At 51.0% G+C, this 17,356-nt stretch overlaps 6 protein-coding genes across 6 annotated transcripts; 4 read left to right on the top strand and 2 right to left on the bottom strand.

Annotated features, from left to right (window-relative positions):
• The first annotated feature begins 255 nt into the window (after positions 1-255).
• Positions 256-3,297, top strand: C8Q69DRAFT_458315 (Centromere/kinetochore Zw10-domain-containing protein). The gene is made up of 4 exons (XM_028629981.1): positions 256-601; positions 664-1,159; positions 1,212-2,235; positions 2,285-3,297. The coding sequence occupies exons 1-4, from the start codon at positions 440-442 to the stop codon at positions 3,090-3,092; spliced, it is 2,490 nt and encodes an 829-aa protein (XP_028487919.1). The 5' UTR covers positions 256-439; the 3' UTR covers positions 3,093-3,297.
• A 55-nt stretch (positions 3,298-3,352) lies between these two features.
• Positions 3,353-5,086, top strand: C8Q69DRAFT_458312 (putative microtubule associated protein). The gene is made up of 2 exons (XM_028629980.1): positions 3,353-3,512; positions 3,574-5,086. Exons 1-2 carry the CDS (start codon positions 3,395-3,397, stop codon positions 4,923-4,925), a joined length of 1,470 nt encoding a protein of 489 aa, XP_028487918.1. The 5' UTR covers positions 3,353-3,394; the 3' UTR covers positions 4,926-5,086.
• On the bottom strand, positions 5,087-5,917 carry C8Q69DRAFT_458309 (40S ribosomal protein S13). The gene is made up of 4 exons (XM_028629979.1): positions 5,818-5,917; positions 5,713-5,757; positions 5,359-5,625; positions 5,087-5,280 (listed from the first exon to the last, which is right to left on the bottom strand). Exons 1-4 carry the CDS (start codon positions 5,818-5,820, stop codon positions 5,236-5,238), a joined length of 360 nt encoding a protein of 119 aa, XP_028487917.1. The 5' UTR covers positions 5,821-5,917; the 3' UTR covers positions 5,087-5,235.
• A 365-nt stretch (positions 5,918-6,282) lies between these two features.
• On the top strand, positions 6,283-7,284 carry C8Q69DRAFT_398668 (putative peptidyl-prolyl cis-trans isomerase; the record flags this gene model as incomplete). The annotated part of the gene is made up of 7 exons (XM_028627811.1): positions 6,283-6,393; positions 6,458-6,535; positions 6,599-6,615; positions 6,683-6,786; positions 6,848-6,928; positions 6,980-7,043; positions 7,104-7,284. 7 exons carry the CDS (start codon positions 6,283-6,285, stop codon positions 7,282-7,284), a joined length of 636 nt encoding a protein of 211 aa, XP_028487916.1.
• A 354-nt stretch (positions 7,285-7,638) lies between these two features.
• On the bottom strand, positions 7,639-9,164 carry C8Q69DRAFT_165237 (HNH endonuclease-domain-containing protein). The gene is made up of 3 exons (XM_028625713.1): positions 8,700-9,164; positions 8,289-8,635; positions 7,639-8,224 (listed from the first exon to the last, which is right to left on the bottom strand). Exons 1-3 carry the CDS (start codon positions 8,938-8,940, stop codon positions 7,934-7,936), a joined length of 879 nt encoding a protein of 292 aa, XP_028487915.1. The 5' UTR covers positions 8,941-9,164; the 3' UTR covers positions 7,639-7,933.
• A 517-nt stretch (positions 9,165-9,681) lies between these two features.
• On the top strand, positions 9,682-12,393 carry C8Q69DRAFT_458300 (putative ATP dependent RNA helicase). Its single transcript, XM_028629978.1, has 2 exons — positions 9,682-10,047; positions 10,124-12,393. Exon 2 carries the CDS (start codon positions 10,145-10,147, stop codon positions 12,164-12,166), a length of 2,022 nt encoding a protein of 673 aa, XP_028487914.1. The 5' UTR covers positions 9,682-10,047; positions 10,124-10,144; the 3' UTR covers positions 12,167-12,393.
• The last annotated feature ends 4,963 nt before the right edge of the window (positions 12,394-17,356 follow it).

Below are 17,356 nucleotides of genomic sequence, written 5' to 3'. Positions count from 1 at the left end.
CAGGACGAATCAACGTTCTCCCCCGCCACTCACAGAGCCAATGGAGAATATGTATAACCTATGAACTTAGAACATAGATTTATACGATCAAGGCGTCAAATTGCCGCGTCCATTGATATAATAGAGGCCTTGTGCGTGGTAGTCTTCTTTAAAAAGAAGGGACCAATGGCTGATGGCCATTCCTAGGCGGTAGCGCCAAGTCACATGGCATGAGCGCATCCCGCCGTTGACAGCTCAGTAGTAAATGTTGTCGACCGTAGCGACAAGTATTCGTTTTCAATCGCGTCCAAGCGGTGACATTGAGCAATTTCCTGCAAGATTCATGCTATATTCAGTTCCGGAGGGTTTGTTTGCAGCTACTTGACAGTCGTTTGAAGCTATCCATCATTGGTGTGTCCAGCAAGCGCGGAGAGCTTGTGCTGACTCGACAAGCGTCGACATGGGGCAGAAAGCTCCAGAGAGCGACTTGTGCCAAGCGCTGCTTGATTTTGTGATCGAGGGGAAATATCCAGAATCGGAAGATGTAGTGGCATCTGAGTTCCCTTCATCTGCCGTTAGAGACGAATTGGAGCGGATATCGAAATCCAGAGAGCAAGCGGAGGTGAGGAAGAATATCCATTGTGTCGGATCTATTGCTGATTTTACTCGTATTTCCTGAAAAAGACAGAAATCTGCTCCCTAAGTCAAGAAAACGCCTCCGACGTAGACGGGTGGATTGCTCAAGCCAGACAGCTACATGCGGATATTGAACGATCGAGAGTGACAGCCCGGGAAATTGTCGCGCAACATGAAAACACGAGGCCGATCCAGCTACAAGTGGAAGACGCCACAGCTAAAGTTGAGCTGTTGAAGACTGAAATAGCCTTCAATCAAGCTCTGACAGAGACACTGGAGCAAGTGCACAAGCTTTCTTGTCGCCTTGATGCTGGCCGAACCTCGCTTGCGGAGGGAGACGTTATAGCTGCAATTGAGTCGCTGGAGGATACAGAAAAGGCCTTGGGAGAGGTCGCCTTCCCTAAGAACAGTAACGTGACGGCTATACTCTACGAAGGTCTTAACGGACTGCGGCGATCGATTATAGAGGCTCTGCGTGTGCGCTGGGATTCGCTGGTTCAATTCGATAAGAAAAATCACCGACTAGTTATAACGGATCAAAAAGGTAATGGCTTCTTTCATTTATACCAGGTATCATTGACTAAGACCAAAGGTAGATGCGTCCTTGGAACTTACTATTATCGCACTGTCCCGAGTGAACATGCTCGATTCGATTAATGACTCCTTTCAAAAGGATCTACTTGCATCGATATTCAATCTGATACTACTTCCAAGTCTTCCAGGAAAGAGCTTCGCAGTCTCTGTGCAGGAATCTGGTATTTTTCTTGAGTCCCTCTCAACAGCACCCATCGCGGAGGTCCTCGAGCGCGTTGCCAGAGTATTAGGGTATCTAAAGCAGCATCTGCCAACTTCAATATCGGCGCGGTTGTCGGAGATAGTCATCCCTACCATCAGCTCACAACTTATTTCATCCTGGCTTTCGCCGTCTATACCTACTGACTTAGACGGTCTGCATGACTATGAAGACACTTTGGAGCGTGTCCTTCAATTTTCTAAAACTATAGAGAAGTTTGGATGGAATGGTCAAACAGAACTTGTGTCTTGGGTTAATCAAGCCCCCCGACTTTGGCTTGCGAGAAGACGAGTCAGCTCTCTTGACGAGGTTCGTAAAGCTTTGGCAGATAGCAAAGGCACGACGAGAAAAGTCGAGAGGGTGGAAAAGGAGAAGGTATCGAGCGAAAACGAAGCCTTGCTGGAAGGCGGTGCAACGGATGATTGGGATGCGAGTTGGGAAAATGAGAATGAAGAGGCCACGAACGACGCAAATGCAAAACATAGCGCAGAGGATGAGGAAGACGTCAGCGCTTGGGGTCTGGATGAAGATGATGGTGATACAAAAGTTGACGAGCCTATCGCGGGAGAGTCCCCCGAGGACGATGAGGCCGAAGATGCCTGGGGTTGGGGCGACGACGAGGAACAAGAACTCGACAAGGGTGAAAGCATGCAAGCGCCTCCCACTGCTGCAAGTTTAAAGCAGGTTAACGGGAGAAGTGATAAGCATGCTCCTGCGGAACGGGAGATTACTTTGAGAGAATATTATACGGTAACAGATATCCCCGACTCGATTCTTGCAACTGTTGTGCGACAAATCACCGACTCGCACAATCTATCGCAAGAAGAGTAAGTCCACAGTATCATGCAACGTGAATTGTAACTCACAATATTCTAGGTTTACCACATCTCGAGTCGCTTCGTCAGCAGCTGGCCTCTTGGCTCTACCGACTCTAATTCTGGCTATGTTCCGAGCCACGGCACCCACGTTTTATACCCTGAAGCTGAACGCAGGTCACATGTATCTTTATAACGATAGCATGTTCCTGGCGGAACAGATACGGAACATCGTGGAAGAACGTAAATTCAACAGGCTAAGTTCCGATGTCGATGGGCTTGAGAAATTCGGCAAACTATCATACAGCAAAGAGATGCAGACACAGCGCACAATCCTCATAGATTTGCTTGATGGGGCCCAAGGATTCGGTAACTGCTCCCAGCAGCCTTTCCTTGGTGAATGTGAAAATGCGGTCAGCGCGACTGTTGATCGAATACGGGACGTCTACAAAGAATGGAAATCAATACTTTCACACTCAGCGCTCCTTCAGTCAGTGGGTTCGCTACTTTCGACGGTAATCAACAAGATCATTGTTGATGTTGAAGACCTTGGTGATATCTCGGAGCCAGAGTCCCAGAGGCTAGTGTCTTTTTGCAATCAGGTCACAACACTCGAAGCTCTCTTCATGCCCGAAACTAGTGGGGATACTGAAGCCGTGCCGATGACAGCAGTCTACGTCAGAAACTGGTTGAAATTCCAGTATCTGATCAATATTCTCGAAAGTTCACTTGCTGATATCAAGTTCCTTTGGCTCGAGGGCGAATTGCGACTGGAATTTTCGCCCGAAGAAGTGATCGATCTGATAGAGGCTTTATTTGCCGAATCAGAACATCGACGAAGAGCCATTGCGGAAATTCGAAGGTCATGATGGGTCGACTCAAAATAGTCTACTACTAGGGTCCACTAGGATATTATAATGTCATGATTCATCAGAAAGACAATTTGCGAGGGACATGCTCTCAGCAACTCAGTTGACTTTGGCTTCTTATTCTAAAAGAGTAAATAATAGATTGAACGAATCGGCGCGGGACCGCCGTTGCACAAGTGGCCGCCCCGGTCGCCGTATTTTTTCCTCACGAGCTTTCTGGTAGTAGACGCCGCGGCAGTTTCAGTTTTCATACTGGATTTCCTTAGGACGAAGATATACTGTCGGCTCCTTTTGCGGCAATTATGGAGGGAATTACAGCATCTGCGCAGCCTGCCCAGAGGCAGGTGCGCTTGCAGCTAACGACCAGAGACGCTGAATTTGCGTTGCCGGAAAATACTGGATCTATTCTTGTGCCCACAGGTAAACCGCGACTAAACCATGAACGATCTATTAATCAAATGCTGATAAAGTGATATTCCAGGTTTGCGAAGATATGCGCTCTCGACCCTTGTGAATAACCTGCTGAGTAACGAGAAACCCGTTCCTTTCGAATTCTTGGTCAACGGGACGTATCTTCGCACATCGATCGACGAATACCTAACTGCGAACGGCATCTCTGCTGAAACCACTCTTGAAGTCGAGTATGTGCGGGCACTGGTGCCTCCGCTCCATGTCGCATCCTTTTTACACGATGACTGGGTCAGCTCCGTTGATGTGCTTTCTACGACTGCCCCGGCCGCATCCTGGACGTCTTCTGCTCAGGTTTCGCAAGGACAAGAAAGGATTCTTTCTGGAAGCTACGATGGTCTCCTACGGATATGGAATATGTCGTCTCAGACAATCGCGGTCTCTCCCTCCGTTGCTGATGGCGGTCACTCAGCGTCCGTCAAGGCGGCAAAATTCGTGTCGCCAACTCAGATCGCATCCGCAGGCTTGGATCGGACGGTGAAATTGTGGAAGTATGCCGAAGAAGATGGATTTTCTGGAAAGATTTCTCCACAACTAGATCTATATGGGCATAGATCAGGTATCAACTCGTTGGCGGTGCATGGCCCCTCGAACCGCATTCTGTCTGCTTCCTCGGACCACACCGTTGGATTCTGGTCGACGAAGAAGTCGGACGCACCAGCTGCTCCGGAGAACCTGTTGCCGTCTAACGCTGCTCGAAGCTCAAAGCGCCGGAAGTTGAACTCTTCTGTGACAACCCCACAGCGCGGACCGCTTTCCTTGATGTCTGGTCACACTGGACCAGTATCGGCTGCTATCTTCGACGCAAAAGACTCGACTGTCGGATACTCTGCATCATGGGATCACTCATTGCGTACATGGGATCTGGTTACCTCTGCACTGGTAGATACGCGCTCGACGTCCCATTCCCTTTTGTCACTCGAGCATCTCCCTGACCTTCATCTTCTCGCGGCTGGAACGTCTGCCCGCCACATCACTCTTATCGATCCTCGTGTATCTGCCACAACAATCTCAGCTATGACGCTACGAGGGCACACCAATGCCGTTGTATCTCTCCATCGCGACCCTCACAGCACGTACGGCCTTATCAGTGGTAGTCATGACGGTACATGTCGCATCTGGGATATTCGATCTACCAAGACGGAGAAGGATGGCGTTGTTGGCGAGAGCATTTATACTATTTCGCGAAAGAGCTTGGAAGAGGAAGGAAAGGCCGATTCCAAGCGTGTCGGAGGCGAGGGTGTCAAGGTGTTCAGCGTTTGCTGGGACAAGACAGTAGGCATCGTCAGTGCCGGAGAAGACAAGAGAATCCAGATCAACCGCGGGGAGGGCGTGCTCTCCTCGAATGGTAGCACTGGGAAATGAGAATAGAGCAGAGAGGCGTTGGGAATGAGAAAAGAAAAGTGCATCTAGTTTGTCTTCGTGTGTACATTGGATTGGTGTCATAGAACTTCGTTTGTTTCATGGTCTACATGCTGTAGTTAATGTATCTATTGATACTGATGACGCAAGATTTGATTGAGAAAAAGTGTTATCCTTTTTCCTTCTCTATTCTTCTTCGAGCTTCGTGATACAAATACTGTACATTATAAAAGGAATTGAGGCGATGACCAGCAGCAGGAAATAATAAGATAAACGCCCTCCGATGTTTCCCCACAATGAAAAAGCGTATATATCACAGTCGTCGCTCGACACGGTTGAGCTTGATAGCAGTTTTGATCTAGAAGCGATTCCAATATTAGCAACTCCAGACGCCCACCAAATACGAGACAGGAGTAAGTTGTGGTTCAAAACGCACCTGGTTCCTCGTGTTCTGGCCGCGGACCGGCAATCCCAGGGCATGTCTCCGGCCACGGTAAGTACCGGTATCCCTCAATCGCTTGATATCATCCAACACCTGTCTGCGGAGGTCGTTCTCGATCTTCATTTCCGATAGCGCCGCTGTGAGTTCGAGCACCTGCTTGTTGGCGAGCTCGCCGACCTTGGCCGTCGGGTGGATATAGAAGCGGGACATGAGCCGGGAGGAGTGCTGAGGACCAACGCCGAAGAAGGACTCGAGGGACTTCTGTACATGGGCGAAAAACGACGGTTAGTTTGCAATTCTGGGTTTCCTGTGGTCGACGCTAATGGGCGAGTGCGTATATATGCTTGCCTTGACGAGGTTCCGCTCAGGGAAGTTGACACCGAGAATGAAGACCTAGTTCGTGTTAGTTATGCGATCTTCAAGAGATTGAGCAACCTCTGAGGTACCACTTACCATCTTGCCTGGCTGAGATACGGACTGTTCTGGCTGCTACAGCGTTGGCAATGCCCGAATCTGGCAGTCGACACTTCGATATGCGGACCTTCACCATATGTTGCGGAGCGCGGAAGAAATCAGCCCGCAATAAAGTTCTGCCGAGCATCGATTGGGAGTGCGGCATTTTTGCGCGTTTTATTGGTAATTTACATTCTTTGGTACGGCAATCTATCACGTAATTATCAGTGAACGCCTGGATTTGCGACTTACCATTGGCTAATAATATACACCTCATTGCAACAGTATATTGCAATTACCACCCCACCCCTTGTCTGGGGAGCGTTTCATTGTCCTAAGCTACTGCATAACTACTTTACGCGCAAGCTGGCTTGATTACCGCCGTGCTCCTCTATCTATTATTCCCGATATCTCCCACCTCAGACGATTCCCTCCTACGGTTGAGGAATCCAATTGAGAAACAAAATGAATTTCAGGAGGCTTTTCTTCTCGTTCTTCCTCGTCTTTGTTGTCGGCTTCGCGCTGGCTCAGGCGGACGAAACGAAGCAGCCTCGCGGACCGAAGATTACGAACAAGGTATGGCACTGAATTCGAAGATCTATCGATAGCGAAGGCTATGTGCTGACGGGATTTACTGCAGGTTTTCTTCGATATTGAGCACGGTGGAAAGCCATTGGGAAGAATCGTCCTGGGATTATACGGCAAGACCGTCCCTAAGGTAAGCAAGGCGACATCAGTGTCTACTTCCGTATCATATGCTGACGGTTACTTTACTACCTAGACGGCTGAGAACTTCCGGTATGACAATCTTCTTCGCCTATATATGATTTCGTAATGGATAACCACTGACTGGTACGCTGTGCAGAGCTCTGGCTACTGGCGAGAAGGGATTCGGTTATGAGGGATCTACCTTCCACCGTGTTATCAAGCAGTTCATGATCCAGGGCGGTGACTTCACCCGGGGAGATGGTAGGAATCCTTCTCCTTATTAAAGTTCTACGATGTCAAATAGATACTGACAGATCTGTAGGAACTGGTGGAAAGTCCATCTACGGTGCCAAGTTCCCCGACGAGAACTTCAAGCTCCGCCACACTAAGAAGGGTCTCCTGAGTATGTCCCTTGCACGTCCACAGATGATGTCGACATACTGACTTTGTGTAGGCATGGCCAACGCCGGAAAGGACACCAACGGCTCTCAGTTCTTCATCACTACTGTTGCCACCCCGTAAGTACTCCGCATGGCGCTTATGCAGCTTTGGACGAAAGCCCTAATGTCTCCTGCTAGTTGGCTCGACGGACGTCACGTCGTCTTCGGCGAGGTCCTTGAGGGCTACGACGTTGTCGACAAGATCGAGAATGTCCCCAAGGGCGCCGGAGACAAGCCCGCCGAGGAGGTCAAGATCGTCAAGAGCGGTGAACTTGAGATGGAGTCTGAGCCCGAGAAAGGTAGCCACAATGAGCTCTAAACCTTTTTGAGATCCATCTCTTGCTGCTCTGGAATCGCTGATATATTGCGCTTGTGACATAAGACTACGAAGAAATACCCAGTTCCGAAGAGAAGCCAGGAGAACAGACGTCGCCCGTCCAAGAGACGGAGAGTCCTGTACCTTTCACTAAGATTGCTGTACTGCTTGCTGTTGTGGCGCTTGTCGTTGTGTATCTCAGACGCCGCAACTCTGTGAACAAGTCACTGGAGGAAGAGAAGGCCATGGTTTAGAAAGGGTTATCCTGTCGAGTTATGCCACAAGAATAGATTATGCCTCACACTCCGTCTAGAAACTGGATGTCCTTCTCCGTCTATGGTAGAGAAACTGACACGAGCCATCTACTCTAATTATTTGATAAGATAGGAGCCCTGGCGCTAATCTTTTGTTCCGAACAATCGAGAAGTCTCCTCAACCGGGGTAAACTATCATCGACCCGCCTGGCCACACGGCATCGCCACATCGAGGGTGGCGATTTGCTTGTATCACGTGATAACTACTCTGATACTACCATATGACATCGGAGGCCATTGTCTAAGATAGGAATCAATGTGGGCAGTAATTTAGGTATCTATACAAGCTAATTAATAATTGTATACTAAGCAGCAACGGGCTTTAGGCGTAACGGGATTTAGTCTGTTGTATGACCATACAACCTTGAGGCAAGCTCCAGCTCAAAGCGTTCCTGTGCTTTAGGGCCTTCTCGTATTTCTCCGACCATGTCAGTCCCCGGCGGGAAGTCGTGTTCAAAAATAGGCTCTCCAGGTCCCTTCATATTAGCGAGAACTGCCTGTCTGAAGTGCCATCGGAGCAACTCATCACATGCACGGTGAGGATGAGCAGGGTCGCGGCACGCGGGGTCCAGTATCCTTCCATCAAGACCTGCCCAGTCGGTATTAAATGCTGTAATGCGGTAGTTATCCTTTTCAAAAGAAAGACAATCTTAGTAATGAAGACGAATGTTAATTCTCTAAGAGGTCACTCACGTCGGGGTTTACAGAGACAAGATAATCGTCGAACAGAGAGTGAATGTCAGCTCGTAGAAGTAGGCCGTTCTGGGGCGAGTTGATTTTGGTATCGCGTTCGTCATCTATATCCGTGATCCACCGCTGACAATCTTCTTTTATCCAGAGAAGCTCTTTCTCTAGAGGAAAGATATGAGCGGCTTCAAAACCGCGCCACTGGCCGAAAGACGCCATTGTGTTTTTGGTGCCGGATAAGACACATCCTTGATCTCGTTTACGTACATCGTCGCGAAAAGATTCTTCTCGACCGCTTACGCTGTGTGAGATAATTCGTGAAGCAGGGACTTCATCCGTCAGCGTAAAATTGCCTGTTATGGTTAGCGAAAAAAAAAAAAGGTCATATAGATATATTTGGATGTAAGAGATACACACCAGCAGCTGAGTAGACGTCGTAGTCCCCCGTCCGAAGGGGACTGTTCGTGGGAAAGAGCGGTTGCTGAGTGGTCCGTGATATAACACGCAGTGCGTGATTTGAAGGTATCAGGACGTAGGTGAGCATCCAAAGGAAGACGGCCTCAGTTATTGAACCATTTTGACGCACGCCACCTAGAGAGGTGCCAGTCGAACCGTCGTAGATAAAGACATTACGCCATGCCGTGCGATCATTAGACATTTCTGATGTGAGACGCTTGGTAACAGTAGTGGTCTATTCAGGAGTTGAGGGAAAGATGAAAGAGCCCAGCGATGATGTTAATCAGGGTTGGTGACGAGACTTTGGACTATCCTGCGTCTATTCAGGCACAGCAAGCCACGACAAGATGTCCTAGGAAGATCTGAAAAGCAAGGGCTGGCCACTCGTGAACTCTTCCCAGATGAATGTCGGGCTATCAACGGTCCCGACGAAGCAGTGTCTCGACCGAAGAAGGTGATTCGAGACTGCTACTGACAAGCCGTGCATGTAGTTGACTGTTTCGAGTATATGGTAGACCTCGTTGACTGGAGATCAGGAAGTGTCTGGTGGACCAGACACTAACAGTGACGGTTTAGTGAGAGCAGTGGAAAAGATGACTAGACTAGCCTCTCGGGTGGCGACAAGCTTTTATTCTCACTTTTTTCTCCTGTTAGATGTGTCTTGCCAACGGAAGGGAAGTCCCAGTAGAGCCAAAGAAGTGGACCAGAGAGGGAACAGAGAGCAAGCGAGAGGGCACGATGTTGGTTGATCCAAAGACCCAGCGTCGCCCGCGGGTGCAAAATTCGACTCTAAGCGGCCGTGAGCCAAACAGGGCCGGGGAGAAGGCGAACCCCAGGCTAGCCCAGCCCAGCCCAGCACACGACGGACCGCCTGTTGCCTTCGCCATTTTTTTAAAACCTCCTAGGTTTGCGCCTCCTCCCTTCTTTATCTCTTCCTCCTTCCCACAAACCCTTCACAACCCCCTCAACCTCCTCCATAACTCTTCCTTTTATCTAAAATCCACCTTGTCATTTTTTTCTCTTTCCTTTTTTTCTTCCGCAGGCATAGAGTTTAGATCTTTGGAGAGATTTTTTTTCTGGTCTCTCTTGAAGGTCTTTTTCTGTGTTTCGATCGCCACCCGAGAGAGACTTGAGACGTTACACGGACTTTTCGTCGCTCTCTTTTTTATCTCGATATCATCAACACATTCGCCCGCCTGCGGACTTTCGTTAAGTGTTCACGACGAGCTCTTAAAACGATTTCAGGCATCTGCAGATTTCTTATCTCCTGATTACCCACGAATCAACTCATTTGAAACTTCTTCAACTTGTACGTCAGCAGGCAAGACCCATCTCGTTCTCATCCCAAAAGGCAAAGACTGAACATTCTCGCCTCATCTCAGCAGAAACCCGTTTCGACATTCAATATGGCCGACAGCTTGAAGATTGGAAACCTGTCTCTGAACGAGTCTCAGCACGCGCCTCACAACAACAACACCGGCCGTGCTGCCTACATCCCGCCGCACCTGCGTGGCCGCGGCGGCCCTGGCCCCAACCCCGGCCCTAGCCCCATGGGCATGGACGGTGCTGCTCCCGCTCCCAGCGGCGGAGCCTGGGGTGGAAGAAACGCTGGACGCGGCGGCGGCAACTGGGCAAATGCTCCTGATTTTACCCCTCGAGGTGGACCCAATGGTAACAACTGGAATAACCCTGATGGCCCACGCCGCACATTCGATCCAAATGCTTACGGAAACCCAGGTCACGGAGGTCATGGTCACGGAGGCTCCTACAGCGGCGGAAGCAGTGCTCGCGGATCTGGAGACGGTCAGTGGCGCGATGGCAAGCACATCCCCGGTCCTGCCAACCCCCGCGTAGAGCGCGAGCTGTTCGGTGTTCCCAACGATCCCTCGAAGCAGCAGACGGGTATCAACTTCGCCAACTACGACGACATTCCCGTTGAGGCATCCGGTCAGGATGTCCCAGAGCCTGTGAACACCTTCACAAACCCGCCTCTGGATGACCACCTTATCTCCAACATCGCTCTGGCCCATTACCAGACTCCTACGCCCGTCCAGAAGTACTCGATCCCGATTGTGATGAACGGCCGCGATCTGATGGCCTGCGCCCAGACCGGTTCCGGAAAGACTGGTGGTTTCTTGTTCCCCATCCTTTCCCAGGCCTTCAAGAACGGTCCCTCCCCGGCTCCTCAGGCTGGTGGACAGTTCAGCTACGGCCGTCAGCGCAAGGCTTACCCGACATCTCTCATTCTCGCTCCCACTCGTGAGCTAGTCTCTCAGATCTACGATGAGGCTCGCAAATTCGCCTACCGCTCTTGGGTCCGCCCCTGTGTCGTGTATGGTGGTGCAGACATCGGTTCTCAGCTCCGCCAGATCGAGCGTGGTTGTGATCTGCTTGTTGCTACTCCTGGTCGTCTGGTCGACCTGATCGAGCGTGGCCGTATCTCGCTCGTCAACATCAAGTACCTCGTTCTCGACGAGGCTGATCGCATGTTGGACATGGGTTTCGAGCCCCAGATCCGTCGTATCGTTGAGGGTGAGGATATGCCTGCTGTCGACGCCCGCCAGACTCTGATGTTCTCGGCCACCTTCCCCCGCGACATCCAGATGCTGGCCCGTGATTTCCTCAAGGACTATGTTTTCCTGTCCGTTGGTCGTGTTGGATCTACCTCTGAGAACATCACCCAGCGCGTTGAGTACGTCGAGGACCAGGACAAACGCTCCGTCCTGCTTGATATCCTTCACACACACGGAACTACCGGTTTGACGCTTATCTTCGTTGAGACGAAGCGTATGGCCGATTCTCTGTCCGACTTCCTCATCAACCAGAGCTTCCCTGCGACTGCCATTCACGGTGACCGTACCCAGCGTGAGCGTGAGCGTGCTCTCGAGTACTTCCGTAACGGACGCTGCCCGATCCTGGTTGCCACTGCTGTTGCGGCTCGTGGTCTGGATATCCCCAACGTCACTCATGTCGTCAACTACGATCTGCCTACCGATATTGACGACTACGTCCACCGTATCGGTCGTACCGGCCGTGCTGGTAACACTGGTATTGCTACTGCTTTCTTCAACCGTGGCAACCGTGGTGTCGTCCGCGACCTGATTGACCTCCTCAAGGAGGCCAACCAGGAGGTTCCCTCCTTCCTGGAGAACATTGCCCGTGAGGGTAGCGGATACGGCGGCCGTGGTGGCCGTGGAGGCCGTGGCCGCGGCAGCAACGCGACCCGTGATGTCCGTCGCACTGGCGGTGGCATGGGTGGTGCTCCCTCCTACGGTGGCAGCTTTGGCGGCGGCCCTGGTGGCTACAGCAGCGGCGGCGGCGCAGGCGGCTACGGTGGTGCCCCTCAGTACAGCGGATACGGAGGTGGTAGCTACGGCGGCGGTTATGGCAACCCCTCTGGCCCGACCGGCGCTTCTTCCTGGTGGTAAATCAGTTGTGGTCTCTTGACGAGGCCAATGAGTCTGATTGTTTCCTTGCTATCTTACCATTTCTTAACGGATACGATCAGAACAGTGTCTTCGGGCTTCTTCTTTCGTCCGAGGCCGGCTTTGTCACGACTGCGACGAATTTCCTCATGCTTTGTTTTATTTCGATGTGCTTCTGCTTGTATCCAGTATTTCTCGAGGTTTTTGTCTTTTTTTTTTTTTTCTCTTTTCCTTTGCTCCACTGATTTAGAGATGGGCATTCGGTGCAGTCCGATATCTTCTGCAGTCCATGGATCGTGACTGAACGGTCCAGGACACCTCATATCGGCATTGCATGAATATCATAGACAGCACTGGCTTTCTTTTATGACCGCTTTCATCAGATACCCATACTTTGTTGAGCTTCCAAGACTGGGGCACACTTGCACGACGCGCCGGGCGGGCTTGTCGGCTTTTCTTTGAAAAGTTGCTTTATGATTTTCATGTGCTCGGTGCGCCTCCATCTGCATCGACCGTGTCTCGCAAGATAGATCTCTTGAGTTCAGGTATCTAATGGCGGGCTTCTCGACTTCTCTATTTTCTGTTTCCTTTGCACTTCTCTCGACACAGCCACCTACTTTTTTTGCTTTTACCAAAAAACGGCGCTTTCTTCTCCGGCTTTCGTGTCACTGTATGTTCTCCGGCTTTTGAATGGTTGCTCTTGCCTGCGCAGTCATCGAGCGCAGGAGGGAGGAAACCGATCGTGGGCTTTCTTCGGCAGATACGGCATGTGCATCGGTGATGCACGAGGTGGTATAGACTGGATTCATTGCATTGCGATTGGCGTTAGCTTGAGCTGCTTCAACCACAAAAGTTCTCTGCACTGGGGTCCGTGGGGTAAACATCTGATGGGATCTGTTTCTTATTTCGGACTCGTGGAGGATTGGAGAAAGCTGCTTTGCTGATGCTTCTTAATTTTCTGGTGCACGGACATCATAGTTATTTCATGTCAGCAGCAGGTTTCGACACGAAGGCATGACGCTGGAGATGGCCCTTTGATGGCGTGGCTCATGAGAGCCTGGAGATCTCGAAGCCTGAAGAGGAGAGAGCTCTCAAAAAAAGTTTCTCTATTTAGTATCTATCATAACTGAAGTTCAATCCACGCAAAAGATCTGCGATACTTCAAGAAATAGTTCCTCTCGTAGATGTTCTGTAGCTCAGTGACTGTCTCTAGTAGTCCTGACGCTTTAAATGAATTTTGACCTCACAGTAGCCTATTTGCAAGCGGAGGTTGTACGGCGTGACTCCCAAGACTTGTTTTCTCGAACGTCGCGCTTAGCTTCCTTGCTTTGCACCTGGTAGTAGGAAAGAATTTCCCAGCCTTGATACAAATGTCAGAGTAACTAACTAGCCCTTTTCATCGGGAATGGAACCGTGCGATTCACTAATGTCCCATTCAGTGACTATGCAGAGCAGACTGACGGAGAACACCTGCAGGTTTTCTGGGAGCCTCATCCTTATTTATCAAGTTTCAATAGTCAAAAAGAGAGGCGATCCAAAACCTACAGGGTTCATGAAGTGTTGAGCGGGAACTTAGGCGGCGTGTTTTAAAGTATTCTACTTGACTAGTTACAGTAACCATCGAAGCTCAGCGGGATCGACTGCCTCCGATCCGCACTCGAACCAGGACTGCGGCTCTTCCGATCGAGGTGACCACGCGGTTCTAAGAAATCCAGGGACACCACCTTCTGCTCTCACATCAAATTTGATCCTGACTCTCTCAGCGTCTCCCTTCGCTAGGATAAGCAAATACCATCTCGTTTCTTCCTCCGGGATCTCCTGAGTTGGTTCGCGTCCGAACTTCCTTCCAATTAGTACCTCCTCGTCGCGATTATCTTCCCCGTCCTTCACGTCCATAACGTCCATCTGGTCGATCCCGAACCTGACACTCCTGGCGCTGGCACGCCGCTACATCGAATTTGCTGTCTGTATCCTGAGCTCAGAGGCCTAATCTTGTCTGTTGAAGAACGATCTTACCATCATGGCCGAAGTCGACAGCAGTGCCGCGGACGAGTCGCTTGCGCAGTCGGAGGCCCAGGATGAACAGCCTAGTCACACGACGGTCAGCGCGACCGTAGGCACCAGGCGCCAGGCCAATGGGACTATAGGCTCTGTGTACTCTGGAAACAAGATCAGACATCTCAAGAAGGAGGATGGTATCCCTCTATGGCGGAAAGACATTCAGTACCAGTTCCTCAAATTGGTCTTCGAGGACAGGACGCCTGTATTCACTCGTCTGTCCGACGGGCGCAAAGGCATGGATTTTGCGGATATCTACATCGATGCAATGGCAAAAAGCAGCAAAACCAGCAAGATTCTCAAGGACAAGCTACAGAATGACAAGCAAGCGGCCATCAGCATGGCCATGGTCTGTTTGCTTGTCAATTTTGGGAGAATGAACACGACTCTCAACTGTGCGTATCCTCTATGGATCAGACTGCTCTGCTCGATATACGAAGCTGACCTTTGATAGTCTTCCCCGAAATGCGAGCGCAGCTACGGACCTACCACTCGATTCCCTCGCTTCAAGCGCACCAGGACCCCAACGCCTACAAGCAGCTGCAGGATGCCCCGCGCTTAAAGTCCATCCTTAAAGGTGCTTCTGAAGATACGGATCAGCCGAACACAATCGAGAAGATCAAGCGGGTGCCAGTTCCTCGCACAAATCCAGTCAACCTCATTTTTGTCCTGTCGCAATATGCCCCAAAGATATCCGAGACACATTTCTTCGCTCCGCGCGACTTTTTTGACCTGGTCATGCGGGCTACTCTGAGCAGCAAGAGCCGTGCTAGAGCTTTTCTTTGGCTTATGTGGTGGTATCTGGAAAGTGACTTCACTCGCGAAGCAGCACTCAACAACCCCTTTGGCCCTGGTCTCGAAGGAGAAGGCACTGGGGGCCTGCCTATCAAGGTCCCTGCTTTTGAGAGCTTGACTGAGGAGCAGGCAGATGCTGAAAATGTGGATACCCCAGAGGAGATCCAATATGGGCAAGAGAAACAACTAGAACGAAAGCGTAAGTCCCCCTTCAGACTCTTATTATTGAGCTCGTCCCTTAGCAGTGAACTTGGCCTAATAATTGTTAATGTACAGGCATCCTGGAAGAAGATGAGCCTATCCCAAGAGCGACGAAGCGATCACGAAAGGGTAAGTAGCTATGCAACGTTTCTTGGTATATTTGTCGGATGACTGATGGTACATCTAGGCGCGGCAGATTACAGTTTCGAAGACGACCAGGCTTCCGGTGATCTCTCTGGTAAGTGACCAACCGCTGGGATGTCTCAAGCTCTTTGTCTAATAGTTCTTTTAGGTCGTGCTGATAGGGTCAGTCTGGGTGGCCGCTCCGCCATGTCCACTCCGCTGCATCCCTCCTCCAGACGCCTCGATGACGAGGAAGACTACCGTACACCCGGGTCTGCACGCGGACGCTACAAACGGGTCAAGAGGGAGTCACTCCCTGTCTCTGCTGCCCAACAGCGTCTGATCATCAAGACGAAGATGGATCAGACACCTGACACCGCATCACCAGCACCCCCGGGATCGGGTCACCCTATTCTCAATCAATTCGTCACGGAGTCGGCTATCACGCCACAACATACGCCCGGCCGCAGACCCCGCCCTCTCACTCAGCATCAGCTTGCCGTCGAGCAGAATCGCCGACAGCGGATTGACTACCTCCTAGCTCAGCGCAAGAATGAGGCTTACAAGGCTCTGCGAGTAAAGCGCGAGGCTGAGATTCCCATGGCACGCTACTGTCGCCTGCTCCAGGGCCTTCCAGATGGATATGACACGGAAGATGAGAACTCCTGGGGAAAGGGTGGCTTGCTCCCCAACCCTGCGGAAGAGGATGATTTTGGCGAAGCTGCAAGCTTTTTCCTCTCTGTCATCCGAAAGGCCAACCGAAGACTGGACCGCTGGGATTGGGAAGAGGCTAACGGCCCCAGGAAAGACCGAAAGAAGGAACGAGAGGAGCGGCATAAGTCACAGCTCAATGGCTATACGGTAGTCGATCCTTCCGATGCTCGTCCTGGGAGTCCTTCTCGAGGTCGAGGAGGAAGAACTAGCCGTGCACGACGTAAGCCTGTTGCCAGCACTAACACCACGCCCAGGAGGAACGGGCTCGCTGCTAGTCGTAGCAAAGGCGGCCGTAGTCGTACCTCCCGGGCTGGTCTCGCAGTCGCTACTGCTAAGGACGGTCTGGAAGCGCCGTCTCCGCTCCGTCAGGAGCTCTCGCCCATGCCGACTGCGTCTGTGGATGAAGATGTCGAAAGAGAGGGCGAGGAAGTGCTGGACGAGGTCGACAAAGAACTCGCTGGTGAAGAAGGCGGCGAACCTGCTCCATCTTCTAGCCGTGCCCACCTGGCCCCTGGCGACGAGGATCAGGGCTACGAGGACAGCTTCATCGAAGGCGGTGAAGGCGAGGCAGAAGCTGATGTCGACGAGGATGCCGATGCCCTTTCTACTGATAATGAGGACGACGAAGAGCAGGAGGAAGCTGAAGACGAAGATGTTGAAGAAGGCGAAGGCGATGGTGAAGAGAACGAGAACGAGTCTAACTACGGAGGCAACGGCTACGCTGCGAGCGAGAGCTCGGAGCCTGAGGCCGATGTAGAGGGAGAGGCTGAGGGCGAAGCCGAAGTTGAGGTGGAAGGAGACGAAGCAGGAGAAGGCGATGACGATGAAACCATGGAAGATCAGTAAGGGTGGGAGGCACTTGATATCTGGGTCCTTATGGGGGGGGGTATTTGGCAACGGGTAATCACCACGCATGGCATGCATGGCTCTTGTTTTGTCTTTTCTCTAACTGTCTTACTATTTCTTCCCCCTCTGTCGAAATCGCGTTCAGGTGCTACTGTGTCAGAAGGGTGGTCATGTCCGGGGCGCCACTGTCCTCACCAAATATTGTTTCCATTGCGATGTACTGTATGTGTCAGTTTCTGCTTTGCAAAAAGAGATTGTCCATTGTCCCTTGGTGTTGGAGATACAGTACAAGTTGCATAGTCTATTCTGCCCTCGCTATCTATAGATCGAATCTCTTGTGAAACCAAGACTTGATAGTCTTGTCGTTATACTTGTGATTGAATTCACGGTTTCCGGACCCAGAGAGGGTGAAATGATTGCTATTCTGTGTTTCGTTGAAGCTCATCGTGTGCCACA

The sequence above is a fragment of the Paecilomyces variotii genome, assembly GCF_004022145.1.
Source record: "Paecilomyces variotii strain CBS 101075 chromosome Unknown C8Q69scaffold_2, whole genome shotgun sequence".
NCBI classification, from domain to species: domain Eukaryota; kingdom Fungi; phylum Ascomycota; class Eurotiomycetes; order Eurotiales; family Thermoascaceae; genus Paecilomyces; species Paecilomyces variotii.
The sequence above is the reverse complement of the archived record's forward strand: the minus strand, read 5'-3'. Positions and strand labels throughout refer to the sequence as shown.

Excerpts from the sequence above, each read along its gene's own strand:
- C8Q69DRAFT_458300 (XM_028629978.1), top strand. The coding sequence starts at position 10,145 with ATGGCCGACAGCTTGAAGATTGGAAACCTGTCTCTGAACGAGTCTCAG.
- C8Q69DRAFT_458315 (XM_028629981.1), top strand. The coding sequence starts at position 440 with ATGGGGCAGAAAGCTCCAGAGAGCGACTTGTGCCAAGCGCTGCTTGAT. Across the intron at positions 602-663 it reads AATCCAGAGAGCAAGCGGAG|ACAGAAATCTGCTCCCTAAG; the intron begins GTGAGGAAGAAT and ends TTCCTGAAAAAG. Across the intron at positions 2,236-2,284 it reads CACAATCTATCGCAAGAAGA|GTTTACCACATCTCGAGTCG; the intron begins GTAAGTCCACAG and ends ACAATATTCTAG.
- C8Q69DRAFT_458312 (XM_028629980.1), top strand. The coding sequence starts at position 3,395 with ATGGAGGGAATTACAGCATCTGCGCAGCCTGCCCAGAGGCAGGTGCGC. Across the intron at positions 3,513-3,573 it reads ATCTATTCTTGTGCCCACAG|GTTTGCGAAGATATGCGCTC; the intron begins GTAAACCGCGAC and ends GTGATATTCCAG.
- C8Q69DRAFT_165237 (XM_028625713.1), bottom strand. The coding sequence starts at position 8,940 with ATGTCTAATGATCGCACGGCATGGCGTAATGTCTTTATCTACGACGGT. Across the intron at positions 8,636-8,699 it reads CGACGTCTACTCAGCTGCTG|GCAATTTTACGCTGACGGAT; the intron begins GTGTGTATCTCT and ends TAACCATAACAG. Across the intron at positions 8,225-8,288 it reads TTGTCTCTGTAAACCCCGAC|GATAACTACCGCATTACAGC; the intron begins GTGAGTGACCTC and ends TCTTTTGAAAAG.
- C8Q69DRAFT_458309 (XM_028629979.1), bottom strand. Across the intron at positions 5,626-5,712 it reads CTGAGCGGAACCTCGTCAAG|AAGTCCCTCGAGTCCTTCTT; the intron begins GCAAGCATATAT and ends GCCCATGTACAG. Across the intron at positions 5,281-5,358 it reads GCCAGAACACGAGGAACCAG|ATCAAAACTGCTATCAAGCT; the intron begins GTGCGTTTTGAA and ends AATCGCTTCTAG.